This window comes from Lissotriton vulgaris, chromosome 3_1, assembly GCF_964263255.1.
Source record: "Lissotriton vulgaris chromosome 3_1, aLisVul1.2, whole genome shotgun sequence".
Lineage (NCBI taxonomy): Eukaryota > Metazoa > Chordata > Amphibia > Caudata > Salamandridae > Lissotriton > Lissotriton vulgaris.
The window spans coordinates 571,576,713-571,593,037 of record NC_141689.1 but is presented as its reverse complement, the minus strand read 5'-3'; the positions used below and the strand labels follow the sequence as shown (position 1 = coordinate 571,593,037).

Below are 16,325 nucleotides of genomic sequence, written 5' to 3'. Positions count from 1 at the left end.
CTCTATGTGAATGACGACACGCAGGTGTATGTCTGTGCCACCTGTGCCAGAAGAAACAAGGGACACGGGGGTCATTATTCCCTGGCTCTGCTCTGTGTCAGGGCCCGCCCTACTTACAGAATCGGAAGCAAGCTTGAACCTGTTTATTTCTGGCAGTTATCAGAGCTAAAATCCCAAGATGGCTGCTAATACTGGCGCTGCCATGCTTTCACTTTCCTCGAAGACGTTGTTTTAATGTAGGAAAAGGTACTTGCCGCTTGTGGTGACAAAGACATGACATTTCTGACCCAGGCTGTGTAAACATTTCATATGTGCCTGCCTGCCACACGCCTCAGAGAGGCACCTGATGTAAATTTTACTTGGATGACCTCAGGCATGCAGATGCTGATGAATATGTGGTGCCAGATTATTCTTCAATTTCTAAACACAGAAATCACGCACTTACATCTATAGAATAACACTATCTATAGATATGGATGTTATTTTTGCAACTCTACTTTACTATTCCTGCTCTAAGATAGTTTGGGGTCAATTCTGGGCCATTCCTATGGCCAAGGTATGACATCATCTGTTTTTTCGTTTGGCATATTTTTAAATACTCTGCTGGAATGTTATTCTTACTGGCACTCATAGAGCCACAGATTGTGGCGATGCGGGGTCAGTAGGTCTAGGGAATGTGACGGAGAGATGTGTGATGTTTCAGGGGTGTGCCAAAGAATTGTAGCAAGGTACGACTGTAAATTGATTTTACTGAGTAAAAAAAAATCTTAAAGGGTATCTGAGTCATAAATAGGGCTCCCGGTGTTATGTTATTTTTTTTTTAAGATTTCCGTCAGTATTTATCCATATTTATTTTTGGGCCAGCTTATTTGTGTTTATTCATATTTATTTTGTGTTTTGAGAATACATGGAGTCATAAAACGGTATATTTCCACATTTATTTAACTGCTAAACATGCACTCACACTTTGATACCTGTCACATTTTACAAAACTAAGCAGTCAAATATAATAAAACACTGCACCCACAGGTGTACAAATATATGTTAAAATATACCTGCATTCAGGAAAATCTCATCCAGTTTTTTAACAACCCATGCTGTTTATCTGCTCAGCAGTTTGGATAAAATTCATGAAGGGCAGCATGAAGAGTCACTCATAAGAAGCACTATTTTCTGCTTTTAAAAATAAATACAGACAGAAAATACATTGTTTTCTGTCTGATTGTCCCAGGACACACGATGTTGCCAGAAACCATCAAAAGATTAGTCACCATGATAAGTGCCAAGATACCATCATAGTTGACAAGCAGTGATCTACAATGCCACCTTACCTTTCTTTACAACACATTTTACTAGGAATGATACTAGCTCACTTCATATGAATCCAGATTTGAAATGTAAAAACAAAACTGTACCAGCTGAAACGAGTTTACTCTTCTTCCATATAAACTAATGGACAGCTTTACAAGCAGTGGGTTCTTGTCCTAAACTGGGCCAGCATGACCCTTCAGTTGAGTCATATTTTGAAAGAACACATGGTAAGTAGACCTGTGCTGATTGGAGGACTGGCAACACTGGCAAATGGGGGAAGAACAGCAATGTATACAATTGATTCGCATCTGGTCCTCGAGGGGTCTCTCTTCTTTTGTAAATATGTGAGGGGAGATTATCAATGAAGAGTAATTCGAATTATGAATGAAATGACCATGTTCATGATTGGGATGTTCTTTTTTAAAGCTTGGCCTTGTTTCTGTTCCAGGGCCCTTTCAATTACTTAGGAGTCATCTCAAAACACAATGAAGGATTTTAAAAGATAAGCATCGTTCTCAAAATAGACTTGCAAACACCAGGCTGCCTGGTCTATGATCATACATTTCGGAGGTTTATAATAACGAATAACTCTCCTAGGCGTGCTCCAGGGCAAGGTTTGATTTGTGTAAGATACTTGGCACCTGATTTTTTGGCCTAAAATTCTATCAGTAGAGTATCCGGCGTGTGGAGATTCCAAAATAGTCGGTTTAGGGAAATAAACTTCAACAAAAAATGTATTGGAAACTTCTTGTTGGCCATGAACTATGTTATTGCATAAATGGCCTTACTTTCCTACACCTTTTGTGAAAATGAAGTATAATAGAACACTTTCCCCATTCTCATTCTGATGGGGGCTCAGACCATCTCACTTTGGAGTAATACGGCTCTGCTGGACTAGGAGTTTACTAGTCTTCTCGCACCGTGGATTACCAGGTTTATGGGCTGTGGTTTTCCACCAGGTAAAACCTCTCATGAATGGGGCAGGAGATGAGGGCTGAGGCACAGATAGGCCCCTACCTACCCCTGCAACATTATGGTGGGAGCACACGATGTGCCCCTTGTTGCCACATGCCTTCCCTAACCATAGACGGATTCCTGGGGTGGATATATTTGGGTGGCTTCATGCTACATAGGAAGTAAGTAAGACTGGAGAACATAGTTGACTAAAGCTAAAAGTCAGCAACATTGTATCTATTTATTTTTATTCATGTGATACGCATCATTCTTGCAAACATTATGGGTTTTTAATACATTACCAGAGGGAGGTCAGCTGAGCGACAATTTAAAATTTTGTGATGCTTTTTTATCACAAGATCCCCATTTACGCAATCTAGGATTAAGTAACTATCACTTCTGCTAACTTTCCCTCACTACAAGATATTTCCATCCTGCTTCTGTGAGTTGTGCAATGAACGTTGCTATGGCAACACATGCAACTTATACATACAAACCTCCCCCGGCAAGTCATTTTGTCCTCGACCCAAACCTTCAGTGCGTCAGTGTAAGAAAAACAGAACTTTCGTGTGATACCCTAAAAAATAGTAATGGTTTACGCAAAAGTACATTAGTGAGATCAAAATTATCCCCTGGCATAGCGAAAACAAGCAATCAGCGCCATTAGCGCATGAATGGTCTACTACACCAGGCCTGTCTTTCAGCTTGCTTTGTTATGGTCATTAGGGAAATGGGAAAGGATTGCTATAACAACTGCAGCTAAACACATAGCAACTTGCCAGCAAGCAGGAGTTTAGGCTTTGAAACGTGTATCATTAAATCTTTCATCATCAAAGGTCCATTTTCACCCTTTTCTCTGCCTAACCCAGCAGTGAAGTCAGTAGAGAACAAGCGTTCAACTCGAACTGCTTTTTCTATATTGTGTATTTCTTAACCTTTATTTTTCCAATAAACTCTGATTGGGCCCTGGATGGGCTTGTAACGGCTGTTCATAGCCACTGCAAGGCGTGGGTGACTTACACTGTAGGGGGCAGCTTGAAGAGAAAACTTCTCATCATTGGACCATTTATTGCAGGCATGCACACTGGAATAAAGAATACCCCTGATGCCACATTTGCCTCTCCTTTTCCGTTGACCGCACCCAAGAAGGCATTTTCATGGAACTCTATTTCATTGGGGGCAACATACATTTCTTCCTCGAAAAATATCTTGTAAAACTTTGCTTGGCACAGTATTAAGGAGACTTTGTGTAAATGGTGTGGACATTTAACGGATGAAGAACAAAGTACATGTTCTTGTGCTAAAGTACACTGGCAGGAGGGGAAAAGGGAGCTCATGCCTTTACCATGAAATCGTCAAAATGGCCACAAAGGGGAGAAGGGGGGGAGGCATGAAAAACACAACATAAAACAAAAGCAACAAGTCGAGAGGTGAGGGCACAGGCCAGGAGAAGAGATTAGCGCAATGGTTCCTCTAGTTCTTCCATGTGAAATGATGTCAGTACCTTATTTTGTCATGTTTTACTCTTACAAATCACTATTATCAAGTAGGCTAGACTATTTATCTCAAAGGAAGGAAATCAAGACGACAGTTTCCAGAAGAGGGCATTAGATTGCCAAAAGGCACAGGATGGAAGCTTGTTGTCCAGGGAGGAAATGCACAAACATGATAAAAATGCAGCTCATTAACACCAGAAGCCTCATCTACAAGGATAGCGATATGCGGAAGGCTCAATTCAGGGGATGGAATGCCGAAACCATTCTACAAGGAGGAGGTCACAGGGAAAGGCAGACTGGCCACCTATCAGGTATGACAGAAAGCACAGATCTAGGACTTATGCTGGGGATCCTCCCAGATGGGTGGATGCTGCTCAGATCGTCAGTTCAGCAAGATTCAGCCTAGAGTAAGGGAGGTCGCGCAGAGGTGAAAAATTACAGGTGCCGCTGGAGGTGTTTCAGCTGTTTCCCGCCTTTACTTTCTGTGCTCACTTTAATGCATACAGACATGCTACAGCTTGCTCTGCATTGTTCTCAGGATGTCTTTATTGCATGTAGGCAGCTCCTGTCTCACAAGCACTTAAGTAAAGAGGGTGATCTTTGTGTTCATAATGAGGTAGCACTTCCTAACGAATGCGGCAGTCTCTTCACTACAAAAAGGACGGAAATGATCCGGCCCACTGCTGTACTGATCAAAGGCTATCTGGCGCATTTAATGGGGCCTTTCATGCTAGGAAGGAAGGGCTGATGTTAGGTTGACTGTATCACTGTTTATAGGGCTAGGGCGGTTTTTATCAATGTAGAACAGCTCACTTCTGTTCTTCTCAAAATTGTTTAAGTAAGGAAATTAAGTTCGGATAATTAAATTAAAGTATATTATTCCTGGAGTGAGTTAAATGGATATTACTTTAATAGGATGCCTGGAGCCACAGTCCTTTATTCACAATGTTTTTTGGATTATCCCCCGCACACCAGTCTAGACTTTTGTGTTGCTAATTAGCTTTTAATGTTTGCATTTCGTAGTGCAATATTGCAAGCCATCATTATAACACTGAGACACTCCACCAAAAAGTAAATATTGGCTGCCGTTTCAGAGAGAAGGAAAGGACTCCTTTGGCTCGAATTGGAAACTGGCTACACATGTTTATGTATCTCTTAAATCCAGAAGAAGACAGCTTGTAAGTGGGCCCTGTTTACATTTCAGAAACACAGACGTGCATGATGTATCTCAGATCACACAGCTTATATTTGGAAAACCTGGGCTTCAACTCAGGATGAAAAAATTCAAAGTCAATGAGGCTGCCTATGTCATATCAATAACGTTCAAGGAAACTTGAAGTGCCTTCTGAGGCATGCAGTGCCTGGGCAAACTAGTGACACTCGCGGTGTAAGGATTTTTGTACCCCAAGGTACAAGCAAAGGTTTGCTATCGATTGTTTCTGCTTATCACCACATAAATGCATATATAATTGATGTTTCAGTGGAGAATGCCATGAAGAAATTAGAATAAAACACCCTGAAGACCAAACCCACACAAAGTGATTCTTCTACGAGTGTGTGTGGGCAAAGAGTGGCTGCTTACAATAGCTAACAAGCATTGGCAGATCAAACAGAGCTGGCCTTGGCCAAACTAATTCTATTGATACGAATTTTATTACAAGCATATGCCACAAAACGTAGATAAAAAAAACAAGAAAACATGCAGCCACCCAAATGTGCTGGCTGTATGAAATAAACAATCACCATACAATTAACTATTGCAAATAATTGTAATGAAACAGTAAGAGCGCTACCTAGCAGGCACGTGAACGTAGAACAGATGTAGAAACCCTCAGAGGTCAATATGATTTTATTGGCACTAAGACAAGTTACTGTATGCTTTGAACTACTGAAGACATACCAAGAATGACTAAACGAAAATAAAAGAGGTTAGAACGAATGGAAAGAGAGAAGGTATTGGCAAAGTAAAGTATTAATGTACCAGCCCTAGCACTGAAGAGCACTTCTTTTTCGGCAGATGTATGCAAGCTATCAGGTAATGACCTCACTCACAGTGCAAGGGGGATAATGGCTGAAGTGGGCTGACCCATTTAAGCAGAGTGAAACGTTTCACTTTACAGGTTTGCTTTCGACGTATTTCCAGTACACCTTAACTGTAGAACAAATGGATGTAAATACAAATCTTTACTTTAATAATTCAATAAATGCATTTTTTGCATCGTCTTGCAATATTGTAGTGTGGCTGTAACTTAACCAAAGCATTGGTTCAGATATTTTAAATTCAGATTTGTGTGAACACAGCTATACTGTGATATAACTTTCCTAATTCATCAAATGAATATACATTCAGTGTGCCCCAACAGGCAAGTGTGTAGTGTATAGTCTTTCTTCACAAAATGACGAAATATTAGCTTCAAAATTAAGCTACATATATTAGAGCAAAAGTATGTCACTAAGGCAACAAAAAGTGGCCACTGGAAAATAAAATGAAGTGACTAATGTTTATCAGAGCAGTTGCCTTCACTACTGGAGCTAACAACTGTCCAATGATAATTTATTGAAACCTGGCATGGAAAGGGACCATGGAGATGTAAGCATATAAGGCAAATGGTTGGGTAGTAAAAGACAGCCATAATTGGGTTGCAGTGAGCCCTTTCAGCGTAGGGTCTTTGGATACCACTGCTCCTGCTGCACCAACTATAGCTTAGCTATGACCCTGCTCAGCTCTTCAAAGCTGGTTTACTGGCCACTATGCTCAGCTGGAGACAGGCATGGCCCTATCCTCTCAGTTCCTCCACAGCCTTAGGAGCCAGCCCTCAACTAACTGTCATTTATAGGACCCAATATGTTTAATGGGCCCTGTTGCATGCATTGCCTGCAGAAACGAGTTTTGCTGTCCTCTAGAGCCTCCTTCGTTGGCCTCTCGGGCCCTCAGCTCACCCAAGACTACTCTTGGAGGAGGTCTCATCAATGGTCATTCTTTAAGTAAACATGCACAAGACATTACTGATTTAAATACCAAGAAGAAATTGGATTTTGTGTTCCTCACTGAAACCTGGTTGAAAGCTTAGTGTAATCCCGATATTGCTGCAGCAATACCGTCTGGTTATACAACTGTGTCAAGAATAGAATAGGTGGATGGGGCAGCGGAATAGCCCTTATCTTCTGCGAAAGCTTTCAATTTCCCACCTTTGACATGGACACCCTCAAAGTTGCAGAAAGCCTAGGCTTCTGTCTTAGGGTCTTTGCATCAGACTCTTTCACTGGTTGTCTTTTGTATCACCATTCCAGTGGCGTAGCTAGCCTTGTGGCCGCCTGTGGCGGTCCCTGCTTTTGCTGTCCCATGGCAGCCCCATTGAAGAGTGGGGGGGAGGCGGTGCTGGTGAGTCTGCAGCTTTTGCTGCCCCGCGACAGCTGAAATTTAGAGTGGGTGGGGGGATTGACGCCCCCGAGACGGCAGGTACTAACGGGTGGAGGATTCTTCCCCCAAAACTCATGCCGCCAGAGGGAAACCCCCCTCCTTACTATGCCACTGCGCCCCCAGGTCCTAACACAAGCCTTTTGTCTACAATGGGGGAGGTGCTTACCCTGCAGTAATTCGCTATGTGTATTTTACTTTGATAGGAGACTTTAACCTCCTCCTTGATAACACAGACAATGTTGAGGCCAAGTCCCTTAAAGAAACTCTAAAAAAAATGAAGTCTCTTCCAATTGACAGATGCTACAACTCACCTTTGTGGCCATACGCTCCATGGGATTTGCACCGATTATCCTAGCCTGAAGGCTGGCACGAGACTAAGACTAGAATGGCAATAGAAGAGAAACTCTTTTTTCTAATCCACGTCACCTCATTCAATATTATTACTAAACTCCACTTGTCTGGTACTGGAACACAACAACCATCTTTAAACTCATCTCTGCCTCATTCAAACCTCATTATAAGTTCTAATTATTCACTCATTACCAAGAAGAAAGAAAAATATGTACAGATTTACCTTTTGTGAGTAATGCTGAAGTGGAAGAGCATTTAAGGTACATTATTAGTGCTTTTTCCAAATTAAATGATTTGAGTAACGTGGTGGATGGTGTTTTGCAAGCACATTATGTTGGTACAGCCATTGAAGACAAGATTACACCTGATGGACTTTCAGTTACACCAGAGTAATTAGAGTAATTTTGGTATTTCCGCATTTGACGTTCGAATTACTGATAATTACATGATTACTCCTTCTTGCATAACTAAGAGTAATTTGGGGGGAAAATACTAAAGAGAGAGCACATTTAGCAAGTGTGAGTAGCTGCTCACTTCCACTATTTGTGTACTGCTGCATTTAATGCTGTTTCTTAGCTCAAAATACATCCTCATGTCCATTTTAAGTGCGAGGAGGAATTTCTGCTCAAAGAAACAACGTTGAATGCAGAATTACACCTCTTGTGTAATTCAAACATAATCTTGTGGGATTTTTAGGTAATTCCACGAGATTACACAACATGGAATTACGTGAGTTATGCCCACACCTAGACAAGATGTGTTGTTGAAAGGTTTCAACAGGTCAGAGTGGCCTATAATAAGACATTCATTTAGACATGTCATTTTAATAAATGTAATGGTGGCTCCTAACCACTTTATTATGAATTACAAAAATAATTTTTTTAAGCAAAGGCTCTCCATTAATTGGAATCAAAGTCTATGATAAATATTTTATTATGGCTTATTATGTAGGATAATTTAATTCATCATACACGATGAGCAGAGAGAGATGTCTAAATCTGAGGAAATGTCTAGTACAGTGCTTTCTAAAGTAAATATTTTGGAAGTTTCCAGACAGTTCTGTTAAACTATTTTCACAGCTGAGATCCGACTGTTTGCGAAGCACATTGCAAGCTTCCCTAACATGATTCCTCCAATCCAGCTACAATCTTTGGCAGTCTGGGATGAGTGACTGGTATCTACATAGATGAGTTCACATTCAATCCTTTCCTTGGGATAATAGTTTAGGTCATACTCACCACCCAAATGATTGCATTGAATAATTTTCCTAACAGATCTCCCCAATTCGCTGATGTAGGATTAACTGGAATGTACTAAGCATTCTAGGGAAATAGTATCCTCAAGAGCATCCCTAGCTTGGTCAGCATCCACTCAGAAAGATCTCACAGGAGCTAAAGAGCACTGAATGCACACTGATATCCCATTTAGTAATCAGTATGTTCTATAGTTTAGGACATTTCTTTTACCACATTGCTGTTATTTGGTTTAGAGAAGGCCTATGATTGATTTGTGTTTACAATAATGCTCACACCACTGGTTTAAATTTAGTCAGGAATGTATACAGCAAATCTCTTCCATGTATGGGCGTCCTTGAGCTGAAGCTATTTAATGCTATTATTCCAAACATATTCATCCAACGCGGAGTGGCCACTGCTAGATCTTGAATCAAATACACCTTTCAAAAAATGACTTTGAATAGACAGAAACAAGTGTCAATCATCTAAGGGTCCTTGATGCATGTGTATTTGTATTCCTTACTTACAAATGATTCAAAAAGTTCCATAACACTGACCTATGCAGACATGTCTGACTGAATAATACTGACTGAAGAACACTGACCTATGCAGACATGTTATCTATCCCACTATTGTTATTTTAAAATTATAAATGTATTTCTCCATAATCCTCTAATAAAGAAGAATATTTCTAGAAAAGTATTATTTCTTATATATCTTTATGTAGATATTCTCTGTTACCAATTATGTGATATTCGTATATCCCTATTTAGTTATGGTACTAAGGATAATTTCACTAAACCATTCTAACACAAAACATTTCAAACCTGCAATGCATCTGTAACAGGCAGACTTGTTCCTGTGGGTGCTGATGTGGCTACTTATGCACTGGGCGATAATCTTTGAGGATAAAACGCAGTACATGCTGAAGCTGCAGTCGGATTCTTTCGTTTAACTCGTTAAATAGTAACGAATGAAAAGAGATTGTGGATTTGTGTAACCAAAACAAAGCAGAAATGCCAGACTGGAGTCTTCTGGCTCAGGAAGTTGGGGGTCAATTTCTAACTGTAAAAATTAGAGAACGAAATAACTTTTTCCATAAAAGGGGATACTACTATGTCTTTGGCAATAAACTAATGGTGACGGCTCTGGAGAAATGTCTTTTTCATTGGGAGAAAGATTTGTTTGGATAATGATTAAGACAGAAACTCTCAGGGGTGCATGAGAAAACTTTTGTCCTGTGGACAGCTCGAGCCATTTTGTTTCAAACTAAATGCATAACATGTGTCTCTGGCACTTGGAGAGTTGAGTCAGTGAGAACAGAACCAGGCTAGCAGCAGGAGGCAGAGGAAACTTCTCTGAGGCACTCTGTAGCATGACATCACTCCCTTTTCCCTCCCTGAGCATCTGGACTGCAGACCTTTTTGCTCCAGCTACCTACAGATCCCTGCTTGATTTTATTTAGCTCACAGTGGAGTTCCATGTTTCCAATTAGTCACCACTGATTCAGCTGTTCAGAACAAAGGTAACAATAACCTGGTTTTATTTCACTGTCAATGGCCCCTTACAGTTTTTAGCCATCGTCAAAAAGCTCGGAAGACAACGGAGCAGATTTATCGAGGCTTTGCGCAGGTGCAAAAGCACAACAATGGACCCAATTTGCTCCAAAATTTGATATACTATTTAGTGCAAAATTAGTTTTGCCTTGGAAAGTTGCCAAAAAATAATGCAAATAGCTCTTACTGTTACTTTGAATTGCTTTGCTTTAAGGGGACTTTTTGTGGTTGATATAATGGCATTCTCATGAAACCACCAATGGCTCTGACACAAAGCTTTCTTTACCAAAAATGATAGAAAGGGCTTTGGGCCAAAAAATATTGCATTTCTCCTAACGTTTTCAACATTGCATGCGAGCTGTACTGAAACACATGCTTCCAATGTGGGAAAAGTTTTAAATTTGGTCTAAGCCTAGTGGTTTTTACTGGAAGGGTACCTTTCAAATTTGTACTGGCAGGATGCCCTTCCAATACAAATCCTATGCCAGACACTATGATGTAATGGTGTGGGGGTGGTACCAGTGGCATAACAAAATGTGAGCCCCCCACAAAGTACATGCAGGAGGTCCCCCCACAATCCATACCCAGTCCAGAGATCTCAGGCCATGGACCTGCCAGTGCTAGAGGGGGCCCAAAGCTCGGGTGCCCCCTGCACCGTGGGAGCTGTGGGGGCTTTCATTACACCACTCGATGGTACAAGGCAGGTTCAAAGAGCACCAGTGCAGGCAGGAAGAGAAACAGCACTATATCTCTTCAGATGTGGTGCTGTCCTGTTCTCCCCTTCTCATGCAATGCAGCACAGAAGACTTGGTTGCTGCATTTCATGACAGATTTGTAAGTTTGCCACTAAAGTGTTACATTGCAATATTCAGCACTTCATAATAGCAACTGACTTAAAGAAGAATTGGAAAAGGTTGCTGAATATTTATACCTTGTTTAATATTTACTTGCAGTGCTATGCACCGGTGTAAATGTATGACTTTTGGGAACTCATAAAAATTCCCAGTTGTGTGACTAGAATGCTGCACCAGTGGCAGCTTTCCAGGTGTACTGCTGGGATATCATGTGGTAACTGATATTTCCCCCTTGTGAGTTGTACTCGGGTTACCACTCTGCTTTGTGGAGAGACAACAAGCTGTGCAAATTCGTGTTCTTTCTGTTTTCTTCTTCATAGGGAAATCTTGTCTACAAGGAAATGTCTTTTCTGCTGCCCCACCTTAAGGTTTGATGGTGTTCCGCTACCCTTTTCACCCAAGAAATAGAGTAAATCCTGACCATTGCCAGCGTGGAAATGGGTAGGAAAAAAGTTTGTGGAGACCAATAAATTCACAAGTTAGAGGGCATCTGCAATATCTTAATGATAACCATGCCTTTGTCGTACCACTTCCCACTTCTTGCATGAGGTTTACTCCTGTGTACAATTAGACTGTAGTAAAAGTATTTAAACCTGACAGGTTTCATTTGTGTTGCTAGCTGACAGGCTAAAATGCATTCATTTTGGTCCTTAAACATAGTTTTACACCCACAAATGGATTTTTAAACTAGTCCCATTATATTGCAAACTCTGGGCCTCATTTACAAAGAATTGGCTTAGGGAGGCACCAAAAGTTATATTGCTGTGCTGCCCTATGCCGATTCCAAATGGCAGGAATGAACAATATTTACAAGATATGGTGCATTCCTGTCCTTTCAGCCGGTGCTGGCACACAATTTGTGGCTGAACTCCAACGCAGGCACCCTTGCACAACGGTACAAGGGTGTCTGTGCTTTTGGCTTGATTGTTTTTGAGCAGGAAGGGGCACAGAATGCAGCTCACATGGAAAGAGAAAAAAACAAGAAGAAATACAAACATTTCTCCTCGTTACGCCTGCTGTGGGAAGGTGTACGTTTTTGGTCCGGCCCGAGGTTTATGTGATATTGTAGATCTGGGCCAGTGTCAAATTCCATGGGTGTTGAGCGGGAACACCTAAAGCAACACCTATGGAATGCCTCCTTGACATAGAATAAGACCTTGCCTTACTCCATATCTATGAGGCCATACAAAGCAACTCAAGGTGGCTGTATGTCGCCTCATAGATATGATTGAGAGGCCTGGGCCTTCGGATAGTTATAAAAAGTCATGCTCCGGAGGCACACGCCTCGTGTAAATGAGGGCTTATGCTTCAAAATCACTGCTGAAAGAAAATGATGTGTATATACTTATCACCGAAAAAATGCATGGATCACACCAAAAAATCATATCTGGAAAAACATATTTAATGCAAATATTAATTCGTCATCCACTCTATTTAATCCTCTGAGGTGTGAAACATTTCTATATTATTTACACTCATCTAGGTTATTCTAAAGTGAGTTCTTAAATCTGTATTTTATTGATCAGTGTGCTTACTCAAGGACATTATTAGGTAAATTACACCAAAATCATGAACAAGACACAGCTTCTCACAGAAATAATAAAGCGGCTTAGGTCCAATGTGTGCAGGCATCCTCAAGGCATTTAAAAACGGCCGCTCAGGGTGAAGAATGTCAACACATAAAGAAAGATGTCCCCTCCTTTGACACTCCCACAGAGATATTCTGATTGAATCAAGCAGAAATGAATGGGAGACACATGCTTACCTTGGAAACAGTAGGCATCGTACTTGTTCTGAGGGTCAGGGAAGTAGGTTTGGTTCCTGTAGCGGTACTTGGTGCGTACCCCCAACAGCCCACCTCCACATTGAGGTCTAGCCACCGAGATGGGGTACCGGACACTGCCGTCAGATAGCCAGCCATAGTCGCAGCGGTCGAAACCTTTCCTCCAGGCAGCATGGAGGTCTCCAACAGATGCCAAGATAGACTGCTTGTTCTCACAGGCCGCCTTTGCTTCCTCAAATGTCAGCTTGGTTGGAGAACTGATGTGGAACACCTCACCTGTGTAAAGGAAAATAAAGTTGCATCATAACTTATTTTCACAAGACCAGGTATCCGGATTGAGAGCATGTATTCCACTAGAGACAACAAACAACTAAAGAATTCTAAAGCACAACGATTCCAATTGATAAATGGTAGGTGTGACTTACTCCTGCAAATTCACAAGTAAATCAAGAAAAAGTCAGAACTGATTACAATCTCCTCTGTGATCGTGATATGGACAGAAACGGATGTTTCCATTGGAACTGATGTCTGGAGAATCGTCGCAGGGATACTGTACCCTCCTCATCTTCAGCAGACACGTTTGAGTAGGTAAACCTTGGCAGAACGTCTCAGCGGAAAGGGCCTGGATTATCAAAAATGTCCCCCTTCCTTGACAGCTCTCCGACTACATCTCCATATGCAGCCGTGTTCCATGCAGGTAACAGCAGTGGGGCCGAGTAAGGGGGGATTTCGAGGGACGATGCTGAGGGAAAATTAATTATTTCTTTAATTTTCCCTCCGCATTGTCCCTCGAAATCCCCCCTTACCCAGCCCAGCACCCCACTGCTGTTACCTCCACGGACCACGGCTGTCCATATGTTCAGTCCTTACTGAGCCAACCATGGCCAAGTAAATGAAAGGAACGGGCTGTGTCTGTGTGGGGTAAATGCTGTATGCTGCAAAAGTATTCCAGGTGGAAATATATGAGGTGATTGTAAGCATTATTAGTAGTGGGGTAGCTTTATAGGAACAGATGTAGTAGTAGCAGTAAGCGTGTTGGTAAGAAGGATAGTAGAAGTAATGGTAGAATTGTGGGCAGTAGTAGTAGTAATAGTAGTAGTAGTACCCATAGTAGTAGCTTTATAGGAGCAGATGTAGTAGTAGCAGTATATGTGTTGGTAGTAATGATTGTATTAGTAGCAGTAGTGGTTGTGTTGTGGGGCAGTGGTAGTATTAGTAGTAGTACCAGTAGTAGTAGCTTTATAGTAGCAGATGTAGTAGCAGTAGATGTGTTGGTAGTAGTGATAGTAGCAGTAGTATTATTGGGCAGTAGTAGAATTAGTAGTAGTACCAGTATTAGTAGAAGTATAGGAGCAGATGTAGAAGTAGCAGTAAATGTGTTGGTAGAAATGTTAGTACTTAATGTAGTAGCAGCAGAAGTATTATGGGGTAGTAGTAGTAAAAGTCTAGGAACAGATGTAGTAATAGCAGTAAATGTGTTGGTGGTAATGACAGTAGCAGCAGTAGTTGTACTATAGGAGCAGATGTAGTAGTAGCAGAAGTAATAGTGTTGGCAGAAGTGATGGCAGTAGAAGTAGTAGTAGTGGTAGGAGTCACAGTTGTACGATCCACACTGCACGATTTCTTATTGTAACAAGAGACAATGGTTTACATGTTTACCTTCTACAGACTCCAGCCACCATCATTGCATTAACTTCTACAAATTGTAAAATCAAATGCTTTTGCTCACAAAACAAGCAGTGGATTCAGCAGATTGGGGGTTTATTTATGAGAGGCTTTCGGCACCACAGCATCACTTATTTTGATGGCCTCCCAAACCTCTCAGTCATATCTATGAGGCCAATCAAGGCCACTCTGCGTGGCTTTACACGGCCTCCTAGATATGGAGTAAGATAAAGCAGAGCAAGTCGCTGCGTTGCCTTACTCTGCCCAAGGAAGGCGTTCTATGGGCGCTGCAGAGGGTTTTCCCAAGCAACACCCATGGATTTTAATGCTGCCCCAGATTTACTTATTTATGTAAACCTAGGGAAGCTCCAAAACCTTACGCCACCCCAGAGCAGGCATAACGAAGAGAAATATTTTTGCTTCACTTTGGTTTTTCCTCTTTCTGTGTGTGCTGCATTCTTCAGCACACACAGAAAGAGGAAAACACCTCTCTGAATTGTTTTTGGGCAGGAAGGTGCTCCTTCCTGCACAAACACAATCCTGAATGCAACGCAGACAACTTTGCACCGTGGTGCAAGGGTGCCTGCATTCCCTTTAGGCAGCAAATTGTGCTCCAGTGCAGGGGGAAAGGACAGGAATGCACTGTATTTCATAAATATGGTCATTCCTGCCCTTTCATATTGGCGTAGGCCAGCTCAGCCAGAAGCCTTGCGGTGCTAATTCCCCCTACATGGGGGCCTGAGTTGACAATGGAAGGGACTCTGACACCAGCTCCTACACCAAGCAACCAGTGCCAATGTTAGAAAAGGTGCACACATTTCTCTAATCAATTTCAATCTATACAATCAGTCCAGTGCCACTGAGCTCAGCTCTAGCCATCAGTGCGGAGCCGTTGCAGCCACATGAGCGTTCGCAAGGCTTTCCTTGTTTCATCCCAATTTTTACAGGAAAAAACATGTAATTATGTAGCATTTAAAAGATGCTACTTCTATTTCATATTTGGTGCCTAATATGTCTTTAAGCCTCAATTTACTTTAGGATGGGTTTCCACCCAATTCCCAACATCTGAGATTGAGGGGCACAGATCCCGACCGTCCAGCTACAGAATCAGTTACTATGTAGTTTAGCTATTCGATTTGATGCTATCGAGATTGTTAATTTTGAAAGTCAGTCAAGCTGATGCTATGGAGCAGAAACTTTGATTTAATATAGCACTCTTAAGAGGTTTGGGCATATTGCCTATATGCTATTGATTCGAGCTGGAGTGAGATCAAAGAAATGCAAGTTAAAGATGTTCCCTGTTTGACCACATGATGGCAGTGTTGATGCATTAGAGCTGCACTATGATTTTGGAACCCTTCTGTTTTTTTAAATGCTCGTTAGCGAGCCAATCTCTAAATTTAAAAATAAAATATGTAGATGTGGATAAAGCACTGCCTGGTTTGTCCATGAGCTGTGGTGGTGTAGGACAGGATTTTCATTAAGACTTGCTAGCATTTCCTTTACGCCCGCGTAGTATCGCGTAATTTCAGCAATTTTGCTTGCCGTGTTTACTCTAGATTACGCAATTAGGGCGCATTGCGTAATTATGCACCATTCGCGGGAAGAAAGAAAGATATGCAAGTCATGATGCTCAAAGGAATTGATGCAGTGACCAGCGGCAGTAGCTAGGTACCTTAACCGTTTTAGGGCTATAAAC

At 41.6% G+C, this 16,325-nt stretch overlaps 1 protein-coding gene across 1 annotated transcript in view; it reads right to left on the bottom strand.

The window, feature by feature from the left end:
- Nucleotides 1–16,325, bottom strand: part of VCAN (versican) — a 165,686-nt gene that overhangs the window by 72,432 nt on the left and 76,929 nt on the right. Inside the window, exon 6 of the mRNA XM_086960854.1 lies at nucleotides 12,944–13,237. Within this exon, the coding sequence (XP_086816980.1) occupies nucleotides 12,944–13,237 (294 nt within the window). The remainder of the gene's footprint in view (nucleotides 1–12,943; nucleotides 13,238–16,325) is intronic.